The 18,447-nt window shown below is 36.3% G+C and overlaps 2 protein-coding genes across 4 annotated transcripts; one reads left to right on the forward strand and one right to left on the reverse strand.

Annotated features, from left to right (window-relative positions):
• Window positions 1-1,585: 1,585 nt before the first annotated feature.
• LOC128890552 (relaxin receptor 2-like) lies at window positions 1,586-12,076 on the reverse strand. Of its 3 annotated transcripts, none has more exons than XM_054149122.1 (21): window positions 11,778-12,076; window positions 10,601-10,714; window positions 10,320-10,397; window positions 10,108-10,210; window positions 9,912-9,983; window positions 9,746-9,817; window positions 9,068-9,211; window positions 8,850-8,918; window positions 8,707-8,778; window positions 8,544-8,615; window positions 8,385-8,456; window positions 7,678-7,749; window positions 7,494-7,565; window positions 7,086-7,156; window positions 6,427-6,588; window positions 5,389-5,534; window positions 4,888-5,038; window positions 3,787-3,916; window positions 3,490-3,680; window positions 2,891-3,049; window positions 1,586-2,757 (listed from the first exon to the last, which is right to left on the reverse strand). In XM_054149122.1, exons 1-21 carry the CDS (start codon window positions 12,055-12,057, stop codon window positions 2,621-2,623), a joined length of 2,439 nt encoding a protein of 812 aa, XP_054005097.1. In that variant the 5' UTR covers window positions 12,058-12,076; the 3' UTR covers window positions 1,586-2,620. The 3 variants fall into 3 exon arrangements, with proteins under 3 accessions (XP_054005097.1, XP_054005096.1, XP_054005099.1); XM_054149121.1 differs by having other exon boundaries at window positions 7,494-7,619; XM_054149124.1 differs by having other exon boundaries at window positions 1,586-2,770; window positions 7,494-7,619.
• Window positions 12,077-13,192: 1,116 nt separating this feature from the next.
• On the forward strand, window positions 13,193-16,754 carry LOC128891164 (odorant receptor 82a-like). Its single transcript, XM_054150418.1, has 7 exons — window positions 13,193-13,344; window positions 13,501-14,048; window positions 15,237-15,522; window positions 15,662-15,761; window positions 15,895-16,005; window positions 16,205-16,360; window positions 16,441-16,754. Exons 2-7 carry the CDS (start codon window positions 13,568-13,570, stop codon window positions 16,489-16,491), a joined length of 1,185 nt encoding a protein of 394 aa, XP_054006393.1. The 5' UTR covers window positions 13,193-13,344; window positions 13,501-13,567; the 3' UTR covers window positions 16,492-16,754.
• The last annotated feature ends 1,693 nt before the right edge of the window (window positions 16,755-18,447 follow it).

The following is an 18,447-nucleotide window of genomic DNA, read 5'->3' on the forward strand; positions in this document are numbered from 1 at the left end:
AAATTGTTAAATAAACAAACTGGAATGTAGAGTCGGTTAGACTGAGGTAGCGATACGGTACAATTAATTGACAATATTTTATGTGAAGGGGAGATATTGTCGACACGAGACGAAAGAAAAATCAGTCCGAAAAGGCGAGCTGTCTTGCAGGAAGTATCGAGGCCCCTTAACGGGATCCTCCCATTGGCCATCCACCATAAATTATACATTATATCGTGTAAGAGCCGGCCCACGTGGCGGCGAATCGTAGAGTGCAATGATGCGTTCTTTTTTGTTTGTTTGTTTTTTTTTTTTTGACCCCCATAATAATTTATGATTCGCCGTCGTACAGTCGAATATCGGTACCCAGTCAGGAAAGCGTTTAATTATAATAAGTGATTATTATTACAATTTATATCGTGATATTTCAACCATCCACGTATGTTTACACACGTTTTGATCCCATTTTTCAATGTGATACACGTTTCTTTTGAAGTCGAGCAAATTTAATATAAATATCAAGGCAGCGTGACGATTATTTCAATATTGTCATATAATTCATGTCTAGTAAGACAGTTGAACGTAAAGCATAAAATTAAAATAAGGTAATCGTATGAAATTTAGAAAAAGATTGACTTCCTACAGCTTTATGCATACGAATACCATCTTTCTTTGATATATTAAATTCTTTGTCTTTAAGACATTTAAGAACACATTCTTTAACATACAACCGAAACAAGCCGAAATCGAAACTTTAAAACCCCTGAAAGAAACCTAGAACGTCCTGAAACTCGATAGAAATTTAATTTATACATCTTCTCGAGAAACCTATCAGTTTATTAAGCTCTACTTTGATTTATTAGACGTCGCAATGAACATAATGTTTAATTTATGATTGAATCGCTAGAGTATATTGGTTTAGTCTCGTAATAATTGATGGTCCTGGGTGTCTAGGCGAAAACGTGTATGGAAGACATAGAGATAATAGAAGGCGGGAGTCACTAATGATGAAAGATAATATCTAACAAAACCAATAGACGGCACCCGCTTTATGATCGTGAAATTACCTTTCTTTCTCTTCGAAAAAGCTGCAGTTAATATTTATGGCACTAATTATGATGATAAACCGAGGTGCTCCGTTGAAAACTTCATTGAACTACAATCTCAATTTATTATCATTCCTTCGTACATCGTCGGAAAGATGTTCATTATAAATTCTTGGACAATTAAACGTATCACTGTTATAACTTTTTGCACAAGCAATCAGTATTGTTTTTAACTGGATTTATTCTATACCATCATTGATTAATAGGATATACACGTTATATCTTCCTTTTTCTTTAATATCTATTGCAACCTATAAACATTTATATTAAGGTGCAGTATAATGTTCCTTTTGTTCGCAGAACATAACTCGAAATTACAGAATATAAAAATTCATATTTTCTGATTACCAGGAAACTGAAAATGAACTGAAAAACTCTTAAAAATTACGTTACATTAAAATAAAAAAGTATTGTAATTTAATACTGATGATCTATTTAAATATAACAATTTCTTATTCTTTATGTTAGCTAACTTTAGTCGCGTTGTAACGAACGCATGTATTTAAACATATATAAATACAGTTTTATATAAATGTGTACAAATACAGCAGCTTGATTACTTTTTACAATTAGCGTGTGTCCCACATCAGTTCCTTATTACGAAAATACGAATGTCGCATAATATCCTAAATGAACAAAAAATGATCTAGGAAGATATCTGTAACGAATTCTTCCATTCGAAGCCCCGTCGACACGTCAGCCTTCGACTTAATTAGGCGATCTACAATGGTAAACTTATTCACGTTGTACCAGTATGAAAGTAAGCAGGGCGTATTGTCAAAACGCGAATAGGTTGTTTCTCGTCGTATAATAATAAAACCGTACAAGCAAAGCTGACCTAAAGGGATCCCTGATAACGGTGCAGCGTCGTGGAACACGATAGATCAGAATGGATGCAATAAATTTTTCGAATGCATTCCTAGTCTTCGTTAGGAGTAATTTATGTACGGTTTAGAGAACGACTTGTACGTAGGAGTATATAACTGGCGTGTCTTCGGACCGCTCGGAAACTTTTCCATCGAGAACACGCGTCGTAAAGTCGCCAGTAATCTTTGCGAAAGCTACGGCGCGAAATTGCACCCAATAACTGGTAGCGTCAAATCCATTAAACTGTTAAACGCGACGCATTGAAATTATTGCTGCTATGATTATTATTCTGTTGCCAGATGCGTTTTACTTTGACAAACATCGCAAAACAGAAAAGTGTTCAACCATTGATAATTAATGAAATTTCTCATCTGTTTGGGACAGTGAATAAGAATCAACTAGGAACGGTAACAAAGTAGCTACAGGGATCCAAGGAACTACAAACTTTCATATTAAAAATTTACATATTTCTTTGGCACCTATTCCTTAAAGAATATGCTTATTTATTTTGCCGCGTTACTACAGCAAGCATTCAATATTTAATTTATTCTAAACGCTTTTTCTCACTAATGACTAGCTCGATATTATTAAATCTAAGTATACTGACTTTTGTTATGTTAAAGGGAGCACATGAAGGAAGAGGTACTAACTAGTACGTGACGTGGAACTTAGAAAATATGATCGCGCTTTTCAGATTTAGTTTTCGCGTTACTCGTGAACATAGGTATTTTGTTATTGCAGTTAGTGCCACTCGACAGAGCTAACATTATGTTCTTGTTGCTCATCGTTGTAGACAGTTGAGAATCTGTAAGACAGAACTAGAAGAGAAACGAGCAATAGAACTAAATGGTATTTTTATGGTGACCATGCAGACATATTTTAATTTACAACTGTTTGAATTAATGTAGAATTAATGGTAGTACGAATTAAATACGCACCTTCAGCGGAGCTTTTTCGTGTCACGAGGTTACGCACCTTTCCAAACCACCCCTCGCTCAGCCTTTCTCGAAATTTTGGAGTGGTGAAAGTATACAGCAATGGGTTAACTGCACTGTTCACGGGAAGAATGAACACTACCACCCACGCATGAACATCAGCTAAAAACGAGCAATTTACACATTATCGCGATGAAAATAATAATCTGCACTTAAAATCAGAGAAACGTATAATATAAATTGTCGGTTTACAACATAGATTTATTTTATCATTCAGAAGTTTTCATCGAGCACTTTTCCGGATTCGTTAAATTTGAAATTCTTGTTTGAGTAGAACACTTGTGGAAATGTTAACAAGACAAATGTATCCATCGATTTTTGATACAATTTTAAGGTAACTTGTAGTGTTAATAGAATAAAATTACATGCGCTTTGAAAAATTAAATGTTTCGAATACTATATGTATGTTGTACATACTATAGTAGTGTATGATTGTCCACTTTAAGGTCCACTATCGCACAAGTAATTTCTTTCCATTAGAATATTATAAATCTAAGATTGAAAATGAATGAATGAATAAAAATATTTCACGTGTTGCTCACCTGGGATAGGATAGTTCATCAGGGCTCTAATTTTGAGGATGATGATCGGTGCCCAGCAAGCGGCGTCCGTCAGGACAATGAAGAAAAACCTCAAGGCGAATTCAGAATCGCCGACGGACAGAGAACAGGCGTGTCTTGTTTTCCAGATGCTCGCAAACATCCCCACATAAACGTAGCCAATCGTTATCAATCTGCAATACGAAATAACGTGGAAATTGCGAATTTCAATGTGAATCGTTTTGTAATTTCTCTTGAGGATTATTTATGTTCTGTTTGTGCGTTGATACTCCCTCTTACCCTAAGAGATTCAATCCCAAGAAAATGAAGACCGAGTACTGCCATCCAATTAAATACGGATCGTCGATGTGCAAGGGGAAACACATTCCGTTCACGCCGTAAAATCTCGTGCTGCTTCGCCAGTGAATGACTTTCAAACAATTTATGGTTAATGTCAGTTGACTAATCGTGACATGCGTTGTCCAAGCTGATGGGAATGATGAATGTACGCGTGTAGTAATCGTTTCAAATGAAACGTACGGTGGCACACAATTTTCGATAATAGCTAAGGTTAAAGAGGACTCTGCTACTTTCATTCCTAGAGTTTATCACGTGAATTTTCTACTACCAACGGGAAACGGAATAGTGTAGATGCATGATTATATTTTGCTTGTATCAAGTTTATATACATATTCTTTTCTTTCATCTCTTGCATCATAGTTATTTCTATAAATGAGACATTCGTATTTTAAATTTTATTCACTTTCACATTCTTTGTATAAGTATGTGTACTGTTACAGCAAAGTCTCGGATAACATTCACGAATCTTGATCCATGCCGACTAAATCTAAATATCATTTGAGAACTCTCAAAAAATTGTTTCCGTGGAAAGAATAACCAAGAATGAATCTATCTTTTTATTACATTATTAATAGAGAGGGTATGAGTGAAATGGAAGTTAAACAAAATCAATGCAGAGCACATTTTCCAAATAAGAATAATACCATTATCATTTCATTCTGGCTCGTCGTGTAGCATTTGCATAGGTTTAACACATATTTTTCGTATGCAGATCCATCATAAGCGCATAAAATCGGCGTAGTGCACCGACAAGCCGTGGCCTTACAACAATCATTGATCGAAATCGGTTGAAATTGAAGCCGTAACATTCGGTTAGGTTGAATTTTAAATCACCGCAACGACTGTCGAATAATCGACAAGCGAACGTCATAACAGTTAATTGATTCACAAAGCGACCAAATAAGACAGTGATGCTGAGCTGGTATTACGTTATCATAACCGGCGGGTTAACAAGCAGCTGGACATCTTGACAGGTTATTAGATGTTATCACGAATCATGCAGAGGTGCTTTACAATCGAATAAGAACCATTAAGACGAACCTGGCACGAGAGCGAGGGTAATTCCGATGATCCAAATGACGATCATTGACGCGGACGCCGTTTGCGGTGTCATGGTGCGGTGACCTTTCAGTGGTGCCGCGATTAGCATATATCGTTCCACCGACATGAAAGACAGGATCAGCACTGAAACCTTGACAGATCGATTCCATTTTAATACATTAACGACGTGACCGTTTGACCTCTCGAGAAACGGCTAATGGAAATCCGTCGAATTTACGCGACGTTTGGACAAATTTTCTGCCTGCTCAAGGTGATTTCAGGCTGATTTCAGGAACTAGAATGTATGTCATTTCTAATGTAAGAAAGGCAATTATTGATCGGAGAAAGTTGCTTGATATTTGGATGGAAAATCGTGAAAAGAATCACTTCGTCCAAGACAAGTTCGAATATGAATACTGATTTTACTCGGTCTGTCCTAGTTTCGGAAATTGTCCTGTATTTATAAACAAAGTATTAAAAATACAGTTAAGCGTCTCATACCTCCAACGATGTCATTGCCAAAACTCCCAAAATGGTGCATCCCCAGGATGACATCCAGGAACTGGCAACTCGATTGTAATTATCGCGGAATATCATGTCCGCCACAGCGATTACGAACAGATATATTCCCATCAACGTGTCGGAGACTGTAAAAGGATTATGCGACTCCCATACCGCACCCATGCGATTCAATGATTTATGATCGACGATATTAGAACCGAATATGGTCGATCAATCATTTTTACGTTGCCTAGTGTTCACAACGATCAGTGCGCGTCATTTATGATAATACTTGCGTTCGTTTCGCATCTACTTATTTATTATATTCTGAACGGATTAAGAATATATTAAGCGACTGCATAGTTTTCATACGGTTTTTATTATTATTATTATTATTATTATTATCTTTCAGCCTTAGTGTTAGGTTCCCTTTCAAAGATTAAGGCTTTATCTCAAGAGTACATAGAGAATTGGAAAAATGTTGTACTTGAACAGTTCTAGAACATAACTCATGTAAACTCGAGGTGCACTTCTCGAGAGTCAAAATATTCATATAGTCTATTTAGAGCAGTGTAAATATTTGAACAAGTGAAGTAGAGAATATAGAACGCGTATAAAGAATTCCTACTTCGATTCTCTACTTCTATTTTGTCTTTCCCGAAGTACAGACTTTGTATTTAATACGATTGCTTTTCGATGAGAAATCAAACGTGTCTCTTAATATAGCATACTCTCAATTTTTATAGTACCTTCCGTTCATCCTTACGAGTCCGACTTAAATGGAATATATCGTAATTGTTACTATCATTTACAATTACAACGATTTTTAAAATAATAAGTGTGCACCGTAATAGAACTGGTAGCATCTTTAAAAAGTGTACGAAGAACTTCGCAATCGCTTAATAATTCGTGAAGCAGTGCTTTGTATTAATAATTGATAAATCATTTTCTGCAGTGCAGGTGCAAATTACTTGTCATTTGAGTTAGAATAATTCAAGTAGTTATCAAAAGATTTTCTAAGGAATCGTCGCAACTAACCAGCCAGGTTTCTAATGATGATAGTTAGTACACGATTCTCATCCTTGGCCGTGAATCTCCCCCATAGAACAAGGACGTTGCCCATGCAGGTAACACACGATATCACCCACACTGCTGCACGTAGCAAAGGCTTGTCGAGTAAGTGGGACAACGATGAGACTCCTACAAAACAAACGATTCTCAAATTAAATAGATAATAATAATTTAATAATAAAAGTAATATTTCTCTCAAGGATGTTACTTTTAAAATTAATCTAAAGATTATATTGTCCGTCAATACCTTACTAATAGTAGTACGTGCTTTCGAATGTATTATTACAGTTACAATAAATATCTTGATGATTGCAGTCTTCTAAACGTAGCATGTAACGTAATGTATTTATAATGGCTGAATAATAAGTGAGTACGCAGTTGAAAGTACGAAAACTGTTCAGATCTGATTTAACTTAAGAGATAAATCAAGTGAAAGCTTAAAGATGTATCGCATCTGTAAATTGTATTTATTTGAAGATAATAAGCTTTATACTTGTAAGTGAATTTTACCCAGGCACGTGAAAGTCTTTGAAAATATTGTAGGAAAATAAAATATAAATCTGACTACCTCGAGTTATAATATTAACATTAAATTAAACGGTTTTTTTTTTATGCATTTGTCTTACCGTCACTGGCTGGCCGACATCTTTGCGCGTTGGGCGCATAAGTCGCGCAATAGTGAAATTTCTTGAAGTATCTACGAAAATGATCCCAATATGAATCTACTTAATTAAAACTGTATAAAAAAAAAAAAGATAATAATACAAGATTGTTTGCTCTGTTATAGCGATATCATTGCATTAAATATTTAAACACTTCTATGTTTCAGCTTTAGTTTTAGGTCCCCTTCAATAAATTTTGCTCTAAATTAAAAATTGAAGATTAAAAAACGAAAATAAATATTATACACGAGTAGAAATATGCGTTTTCAAAAATTACCAACAGCGAAATTCATTAAATTGTATATGTAACACTGAGAAACGTATTCTAAACTAACAGACGCTGTCTGACTAGTAGCGTCTGGATTTACTTACACAAAGTCCAGGTGCCGGAACATGTCGAACGCGTTCATCTTCAGCGTGTCCAAATTGATGTCTTCCAAGTCACTACAATTTCCATCGACGATAAGCATGCAAAGAGTCAGTGTAACCAATTTCGCGCTATAACCGATACGAAAATGAGAGAGTATTGCAAATGGTATGTATCTATGAGACTTACAGGGAACGAAGTTTTGTTAGTGGACTCAGTACTGGCATTGGTAGGTTGTGAATACGATTGTAGCCCAATTCTCTGCAATTAATGACAGTATATAATATAAAACGTGTATATACATATATAGTAATAAATGTTCTTTTCTTCAAGTTATGAAAAGGGTCAAAGTTTTATATCTTACACGCTATAATTTCAAACAACACATAATCTAGGCTTTCGATGTGAAATTTTGTTGCACTCAAAGAACTAGAATAGTACAGCAATGAAATGTTAGGTCACCGTATAAGTTCACTGGATCGGTATATTTTAAATCCTCTGGTACTGGGTTATCACCCAATTAAAGTAATCTTAACAATTGGATATTTTACTCAAGCTTGAAACTTTCATCTGAAAAGCTATAAAATTGTCAAAGGAAGAAGCGAGCAACGAAGGGGAGTACTTGCGAGCGATTAAATGAAAAATAATCCTCTTCGGATTCGTTTAATTCTGACGAGTTGCGCGGCGACACATCCGCCTTATTTTCGTACGTGCCGCTAGAATAAATAAAAGTTTTAACGCCGAGCATACGTGACGTTCCACACATTTGCTTTTCTAACGGCGCACAGCGTGTTCGACGGTAAACGTCATGTAAATACGTCGCGAGCACGTGCGTAGCTTAAGACGTGTAACGTTAAAATTTATGCGAGTGGTCAGGTTTCCCCCGGTATACTTACAGCCTCGTGAGATTTTTCAAAGGCCGGAATACATTGAGCGGGACAGTCGTTATCTCGTTGAACGCCAAATTACTGGACAGAAAAATTGATTTCGATACGGCAACCTGATAAACGATTTCTCATTGCGAGACATTTCGTGAAAGCTTTTGGAAAACTCACAGTTCCTCGAGCTGCTTCAAGTTTCGAAACGTGTCTTCCGCGATCGTTCTTATCACGTTCTTCTGCATGCTCCTGGACATCGTTCAACGTCATTTCGATCATTGAAAGTCGTTCAAGTCGGGGGTGCATAGCTTCTATTTTCAACATCTACTTACGTACGTACAGTGATCTTAACGCTGGGCATCCCTCGAACAACGTGTCGGGTATGGTCTCGAAATTGTTCTGATTCAGCAATCTGGAAGTTTGTCACGAAGATCGAAAGGGGTATAGTTTGAACTTTTATAAACGATAGGGCTGAATGCTTACATTTCATCTAGTGCTGGCAAGTATGGCAGCTTCAGAGACACTGATGTCAGCTGATTCTCGCTCAAGTCTCTACAACGGTGTTATTCGTTTAGAAAATGTTATTTAATATAGTTGAGTTGAATTACATTGTATATGTAAAATATTTTGATGTACATTGCTACAGGCTCTCTTTAAAAAATTATAAGAATGCAATGGAATTCATTCTGCGAGTAACTTACATGAAATGTAAAGCGTTGCTTCCCTCCAAGTCTGAAAAGTCTGCTATGTTGATTCTGTTCTTATTTGCCCTCAGGGAATCCAAGTTAATTAGATCGGTGAAATGTCCAGGTAGTAGTTCACTGATCTTATTATTATCTAACGCTCTGTGATGATGGGAAAAGTTTAAATAATGTATTAGGTCGTCCCATAACTTCGTGCCACTTATTCTTCTGCTACTCAAATTAATATATGAAACATACCGTTAAGTATTACAACAAAATGTAATCTTTCTTGTTTTACGATATTTCCCCACCTTTCTTACATAAATATTATACAGTCGCTATAAAATTTTTATAATTTTTTTATTAAATATTGGCTCAGTCTGCACCACGAACTACTTATGACATGACCTAATATTATTGAATGTAGCGACTTTTATTTTTCTTAAGACTCCACTATGTAGTATTTCACTTTTAATTTGCAATAGTTTCTGATTTATCGTTCATTTTTAAATTTTCATTGCTCAGCTCAGTAAGTAAATTCCATTTTTAAGTCTTCATTAAATTAATCGAAAATTTTCTTTAAATAAGCACATAAAGACCCTCATAGGTTGAAATTTAAAAGAAATAACTCGTGCTAATACGAGTTAAAACTACGAGCTAAAACTCGATACGAGTTTCTGGAATAGGAGTACTTACAGCCAAAATAATTTTGTTAAATTTGCAAAGGCGCCTATCTCTATCTCGCTGATATCGCTGCCATCGAGATACCTACAAAGGACGATTACCTTCCGTTTATATTTTCAGTTAAACGATGTCGCGAAACTCGTTAACAATAACAGCCAGTAGTATACAAAAAACTTACAGTAAACGTATTTCTGAGTATTGCGCAAACGCGTCCTTTGGCACACGTCTAATCGAACTGTCGTATAGAGTTCTAAAAATATTTGTTGACTTTTAGCCTTCGCGTTAATTAAATTACATTTAATACTTTAATACTGTGAAAGTGTGGCATACGATATAGATAGAATACTTGATTTTTAAGTATTTAAAATTCGTACATGGATGTGGTTTGAGATGACAAGTTTTGAGGTATCGAGAAGTATCCTTGGCAGGTTACACGACACATCACGTATTTACATCGGGGAGGGATATCGGTAGTGTCTAGAAAAAAGTGACAAGTTTTGATTCTATCTTTTGTATTCGTAATTTTAATTTTTCCGTATATTATACTCTGTTTCTAAAATTCATAAATAATTGGATTCTTTGTTACCGCAAACGAAATCCCTTACAGCTTCCCTTACAGATTCTCTGTCGCTGCCAAACCAGTCCAATACTCCATGAAAATCAACTGTGTACGGGGTAATAGAGTTCACGTGAACAACGTAATTAAATACACGTTTCAGTTTATAATGTGAATATATACCGATGGGAAATAAGTATCAAATATGCACCTACTCTTACAACCAACAAAAACACATTTCATTTTGCCGCTTTAGAGACATGTAACGAAAAGAGATTCAAGTCAGAATCTATTAAGAAATGTTAACCTACAGCAGTTTTGTTCGTCGTCGCCGTAAGGACATTCCACTTCCTGATTGCACCAATTCCTTTGGGGTAAACAAATGGTGGTGTTGTAACAAAGGAATGTTCCCACTGGGCAGGTGTCTGAAATTACGAACAATTTCTCCCGTGATTTCCCTACTGCATTAAAGGTCGTAACATTGACTTTGAAGCCACAGTAATACGCCAATGTATACAGTATATGTACACGTGCAAACAAGTCTCTTGGTAGTAAGAATGGAAGTTTGTTAAGCTTACATTACGGTTACTTTTACTAAAAAAAATCAATTTGTTCGAATTAGAAAGATACAGTTGTTCGAGGACAATTTAAATTAGACTCCAGCTAGTAAATAAAGGGGTATGCATTGCTATCTGAGAGTAATTGATTAATAATTTAATTTACTCGGTTCTTCCATTCTATCGCGCCCACTTTCGCACAATTGGTCACTTACTTCCATTCATTTCTCGACCTTTTCATCAAATGTTAAACTCGCGTTGGACATGAAACTAACTTTAAATAAAATACGAATATCGACAAGGTCGTATACCCAAGAGATGCTTATGTAAGTTTTGTCATAATTCAACACTTGAAAGATGAGTTGTACGTGACTAAACATATGTACATGACGCACTGTGAAAAAATGTATTCGTTGAGAAAAGAAAAAAATTTTTCATTTCTTAATACATTCGACAATCCGTGGAAAGATATATCTTTCGAAAAATGAATAACAGTAAACGGCTTGTGTAAGTGTATGACACCTGTCTTGAATGAGTTCACTCTGAAAAATTCATCATAATATCACGTTTAATTTTTACGAATCTCATGAAATTCTACACATGAATGTAAATTTGTATATAATTGTATTGCGATTAAAGTGTGTATCTAGAATTCTTTACAAAACATTTACTTATTTAAGTACTCGATGTTAAACATAAAGATATCACTGAGAAACTCTGTAAAATGATTAAACGTTAACTATCTAAGGGGAGAAATAGTACAAGCTGACCAAAAGTAACAAAAAAATGGCAGAGACAAAATTGTACTCACGATACTTTAGCATCTAAATTTGATTTATTGTGTGTTCCTCTAGCAAATAACGACTAGTAATGTTTCACTCTGTAATTTCTGGTCACCTTATAAACTTCTGATCTGCAACGAGTCACATACCTTGGTTAAAGTAATACATGAGCCCTGAGAGCAAGCATACAGAGCCGATCAGAGACGCTCCAATGACGCCGATTCGCAGGTATCTCATATCGAATCGAAAATATTTGATCTGCCCGCAATAACCTCGAATCGATCTGTCGAGTCTGGTTTCGCTCGACTTTCGTGCTTTTCCTTCGCACGGACAGTGTTCTCCACGTGCACTCGGTGCAACGACTGCATGACACTGGTTGCATCCGCTAGCACGTTGCAAGCTCTGACGTCGCGCACACGCGCTCTTCATCGTCCTCGAATGAGGTTCCCTTGGTCGTTTGGTGGACGGAATTCCATTCCGGATTACATCGATCGATTACTCTTGCCTCGATGATCTCGATAATATAGACAGACGTGTCTGATTATAGAAGGTATCTTTGCGAAGAGACCGCAGAGATGACAGGCTTGTGTACAGGTGGAACGGATTCATAGCGATCGAGGAAAAATGTATTTTCACCTTAACGAAACGTCTCTTTAAATTATTTGTCGAATATTCAGCTATTCAGAATGCATTTAAAAGTGACTTCAGTAATTGGTTGTTTGTTAGGTAAAGGTAAACTTTTCGGGTTTCTAAAGTTTGCCTTTGTGACTTATCTTTCTTTTTGTACTACATGTATGTTGGATTAGACTAAAAGAGAGTTATGAAGTATACAGTAATGATGATGGATAAATGATTGATCATTGTGACATAGACGGTGTGCAGCATAAATTCCAATATTCAACGTGTTCTTTTTACAATTGACACGATCACATCTTGTAGATTAGTCTTATATCACAATGTTCAATATCGTGTGTCTCTTTCATCCGGCGTATTATTTTCTAAAACCCTTAATCAATAACTATAGTACTCTCTTTCGTGTTAAAGTAGCACAAATTTAAAATATATTTCTAACAATTTATTCCAATATCACTCTCGGTGCCTAAAGAAATTGATATTTCCACAGCACAAAGTGCAACTATCCGCAATCTATTCGTAGGTTTGAAAAGCAAGAGAGCGTCAAGACCATAAATTTTGTCTTCGAATGAACTGAAAATCGAGCGCAAGAAAATAATAGCACCTTTAACTTGTACGAAAGAGAGATGGTCTCGATTCGAAACTGTCGAAAAAGTAGTAATTGCTTCGATTCGATCCCTCGAGTTCATGCCCGGTCGGTGGTGTCATAGTTGTCTTTCGAACTACACGAAACTGCGGCTGATAACGTATGCAGATTTGTCTATAACAAAATTACGAGCACACTTTGAGGAATCAGAATTCGCGCCGATAGCGTGACTCGCTTCACGGCTAGCCACGACTGAATATGTAATTACCCATTAATGGAGAAGTGGGTATCGATTGAAAAACTGTCGTGATTCTGAACGTCGTCCAACTTGGCGAATTTTTATCCAAGTTTTTGGCCCACGAAACGCTTCCAAGTTCCACTCGTATATTAGCCATTGATGCAAGAAGTGTGATCATTGACCGTGAACAAAGCATTTGTAACAGAGGATCTCGCTCGATTATGTTATAGGAAATGTAGTGTAACATAATTTAGAAAAAGTGAGTGATTTTTATGATACACCTTTTAGAGGATGAAAGAAATTTTGTGAGGAGAATCGTCGACAGATGTGTGGGAATATTTTATAAGTGTATTATAATTTTTGTTAAAGTGACTGCACGTTTCGTTTTGGAACAGTTTCTTTCTTTTTATTGTAGAATATTCTGACACGATCCAATATACTTTGCGATCTTTCAATATCAAAGACATAACCGTGAAACTGTCATGTTTGCGAGATTGAAGAAACCAATATCGCTGAACGTGGAATTGTTGTACGACGATCAAGTGCTCTCATGGAGCAAGAGGATCCTCGGCTTATACGGTATCTGGCCGGATAATCGGAACGACGTTAAATTTTTCTTGTACATTACGTATGTCGTGATATTCAATTGGCTGGAGATCGTGACGCTCTTGCAGAACATGCACGACCTTGAGAAGTCGTTGAAAAATATCACATTATCGTTCCCGACCATCTTGATAGTACTGAAGGCCGTGATGTTTCGACTGAACATGCATCTGGTGCTACCATTGCTGGCAGTCGTCAGAAGGGATGTAGAGGAAGGCTTGTATCAGACGAAAGAGGAAAGGCAGACGGTGGTGTGGTACAACGTGGCCGCCACGTTATTTACCATCTCGTCGGCTATGTCTTTATTCTTCGTGCCTATGTTGTTTTATGCGAAACCAGTCCTTGATTGTTTTTCGTCGAGTAAGTTCGATACCAATCAAAGGTTCTAGTTGTTTAAGTAGACTTTTATCTTTACAACGATAAACACTATATCTAGAATATTTAACAACGAAAAATGAAATCTTACAAAAAACGAAAAGAAATATTCATACCTTTAAACAATGTCTGGATCCTGTGAAATTCAGAAAACGATAATAAAAAAATGGGCTTCGTAAGTTTGTAAAGTGACCTCTCCATTATCTGGAGCCGTTACATTGAGAACTTAACTTCCAGCTTTACACGTGAACCGGGCGTTTCATTAAAATACGAAATGACGTTTGCATTTGGTATCGCGAATCGTGGACCGAAGAAAGCGATAAAAGTCGCGCGGCGTTGTTGAGCTCGTCGTCGTTATCAGAGGTGTCTGGGATGTGCTGGCGGGATAAATCAGGATTTTAATGTAGACTTTATCGGTCGAATCCAGAAAACCCATTCGATTTCCGTATTCATATGATTCAGGGTACGGTTACCTCGAACGCGCAGTTTTATGGTGTTTCGAGGCGACAGTTATACTTCCTTCACGATACACAAACGGTTACGTTTTACGAGCCTGTCACAGTTTGTCCAAGATCTTCCACGACCACCGACGCCGTGACTTTTTCGCGACCGTTTAAAGTTTAAACCAAGTCCTCCGATGGCGAAGAACGCGAATTTATGTACTCTGGGCAGGCCGACGTGAATACCAACAAACGCAACACAAAATCAACAACACTTGATCCGTTTTCATTATAAAAACGATGGGCTATTCTGAGTCGTTGAATTTGATGTATGGGTTACATTTTTATTGGACTAGAATTTATCATAAATGCGTGTTCTTGATGTTGAAAGATAATTACGGGATTTCGTCTGAAGCTAGTAGAGATATATGAATATTTTTTTATATGAAGAATGACATTTTACTTTAAGCATTGATTCTAGACAAACTAAAATTCATCATAAAATCACCTTCTGTTATTATGCTTCAAACTTACTTTTATATAAAGATCTAAAACAGATATTTAAGTATGTACATATTTATTGTTTTAAAAGGTAAACATTGTTTTTTCTTCAACTTTTTTAAAAACTGAAAATTGTCCTTTTCTTCAATTAGAATCATTAAAAGGAACACTCCACTTTCCCTCGATGAAAATAAATAAAATTAAATATTTGACGTATCCCATTGATTCACAGAGTTCATCAATTGTACTCTTCCCTATGAATTACCGATGAGGGTGAATTCTGTCTATGAAGTGACGGAAATGCGTCTATATACATTGTTCTGCGTTTATTTGATACCTGTAAGCACGCTGTTGACTATCGGTGCGACAGGCGCGGACAGTCTTCTGGTCACGTTGACTTTTCACCTGTGTAGTCAACTATCCATACTATCGCAAAGAATTAGGAATATGGACCTCGAACCACGAAAATATTTTCCAAAAATGAGAGTACTGGTTGAACGACACACTGAACTTTTGCGGTAAGAAGATCCAAATAAACAATTAAGCAATATAGTGAAACAGATTTTATTTAAATTTCATTACAATTGACTCATCGTTCAAAGGTTGAATTATTAACAAAGGTTACGATATAGATATAATATACATATTAAATTATAGATTGGCAGGTATCTTGGCGGAAACATTCAGTTCTTTAATGTTTGTGCAGACATTAGGATTGATATTTTCTTTGTGCATCGTAGCCTACCAACTACTTACGGTAAAGTTAACAAATTCCTTCTGATACTGCATGGAGTTAATTACAAGTGATAACAATCACTTTGCTGTACTGTAAAGCTCTTAATTTATTGTTTACTTTTTTAACTGAACTGAATTATGGTGATATTTTATAGACGAGCGAATCTGGTCAAGATATGAACACGATACATTTTGTTATTTACTCTTGCGCTGTAATATTGTTAGCATTTTGCTACTGTTTCCTTGGGGAGTGTCTAATTGCCGAGGTAATTGATTTATATATGAATTTAACTTGAAACAGTAGAAATTGTATCAAAAGTGCGAGATACGGAACAAAAGTACTTGAAATATTATTTTGAGATTGTCTAGATTTGCTTGTACAGTATTTTCCAATAAATACAATTAAAGGATTTTGGGTGCTAAGACTGCCACCGCTTACCTCGACGTGTTTTAAATTATTTCCAGAGTAGTGAAATGCAGACCGCTTGCTATTCTACCAATTGGTATGAGCTGCCAGACGAGTATGCAAAATGTTTAATGTTTTGCATAGCCCGATCGCAGAAACCATTGTATCTAACTGCTGGAAAATTCTATGTGTTTTCATTGGAAACATTTGGCGTCGTGAGTTATTATAAAATATCAATTTTAAATTTACTATTTTTTCGAAAACGTGTATTTCGAACGTATACACATTGTTCTAGATAATGAAAGCATCGATGGCATACCTATCCGTTTTGAGAGGTATCATGTAGACGACAGTAGTACCTCTATGAACATACTTAACGTGCAAAGGCAGTCGTTTGTAATACAAATTGTTATTGATTATCTGATTGCTGTAAAAAGAAGGTTTACATTAAAATAATTGAAGGCTGCGATACAAGTACGCCTAAGAATTACAAGTGACATTTATGGTAATTAGTTGATGTCAAATGTAACGTGACTATTAAACGCACAATACATTCTCATTTTACTTGAGTCAAAATGCGAGTGCAGAACATGACCGATACAAATTTTACTATCATTTTTTCTAGAAATCAATGTTTCTTTCCCGCAACCAAAATTGCATTTCTACTTCAATGTTGTTATATTGACTGCGAAATATACTAACCTTTTATTTCAATTATAGAGGATTAATAGATAAGATACTTTTAAAAATAATATATATAGTTTGCGTTCAGGAGAGAAAACAAAAAAGCTGGAGTTCAGAGGAAAATTATGACACGGCCCAAAATTAAAAGTAAAAATTATAATAGTATAAAAATTCGATGATTTGCATCTGATCGATGTAAAGAAAAACTAATAAAAATTCATGTGCCTCTACAGAAATAAATTTTCTTCTAATGCGAACCAGATTCCGGATGGTCTAAAGTCTAAACGTTGAGACTAAAAATTCTGCTGTTCTTATTACTCATAAAATATATTTAATTTTCATACTTAATTCACCCATACACTCGTTACATTCAACAAAAAATATAAACAAAACATTCGCAACCACGTATTCGTAATTAAGGGACAGGTGGTCAAAGAAGAAAAGAATAAATGCCAATGACGACAAAATAGAATGACACGCATCATCCAGATGTCAAATCTCATTAGTGGTATAGCAGAATTTTAAAAAACACACGTCATTCTGTCAAATCGTCACCGACTGCCGATACTTTTGGCTGAAGGAATTATAAGAAAAATTTATTTCGGTTTATTCAAGAAAGATACAGAGTGTACAGCTGCCGAGGGATACAAATTATGCATACAACCCGTGCTTCTCGGTGAAACAATCGTCTCTATTGTAACGTCGAAGCACGAGGACCCTGCCGTCGTTCTACGTTTACAACGACCTCGATCCTACCAATGAAATAACAGTTAACGCGCATACGATATTCGCGGTACACCTTCGCGTCCTGTGGCCCCGTGCTGATTGCACCTGGGGTTCAGCAAATCAAAAAATTGATCTGGAAGACCACCCACCTAATTGTACCTGTATCACGTACAATACACCCCTTAACCAAGTCGATTCTTTCATTTGCCCGGCCATAAAAGTGTGCTTTCGGAGGAAGGATCTTTTCGAGCCAATAAACGCGATGTGCAACAACACGCCATGGTGTGGAGCGATTTTTAACGAGTCGTTCCAGAAAACTTGCGAGCAACGGGAAAACGTTGTCCAAGTCGGTACACCACACTCGAGATTTTGTGTAACAACGAAAAATGACGAAAAAAAAGTGATGAAAGAAACGAAAATTTTGCCCATCTTTTGGACTCTGGTCAACCGTTAAGTAAGGTACGATTATGTCTAAAAATTTAATCCATACCATTGCACGGGGCGCAGAGGACCGTTCGGTGTACACTCGTATGCTGTACAACCACATAAACACATGGTAATGTATTCGATGTCGTTTATTTTCATTCAGACAAATGACTCACGTTCACATGTTAACACGCAGCCACGATGCGCTCGTGGCGCTTCCATTTGTTCCAATATAAAATCGTCCGTCTCTGTGTACGGTGTGTCTCTTGTACATGAATGTACGCGCGGTGTATACGTGTGCATACGCGCCTAGTGCAGTTTTGTGTGTGTGTGTGTGTGTGTGTATTTGTATTTAGTATGGAAACAAGTTGTGTTCACTAGAGTCGTTCGTTTTGAGGTCTTTTCACGTTGCATTCGAGACAGAGATAAAAAGAGAGTTAAAGCAAAATGGAGAAACAGTATATGA

This window comes from Hylaeus anthracinus, unplaced genomic scaffold (genome assembly GCF_026225885.1).
Source record: "Hylaeus anthracinus isolate JK02 unplaced genomic scaffold, UHH_iyHylAnth1.0_haploid 12001, whole genome shotgun sequence".
Classification (NCBI taxonomy): domain Eukaryota; kingdom Metazoa; phylum Arthropoda; class Insecta; order Hymenoptera; family Colletidae; genus Hylaeus; species Hylaeus anthracinus.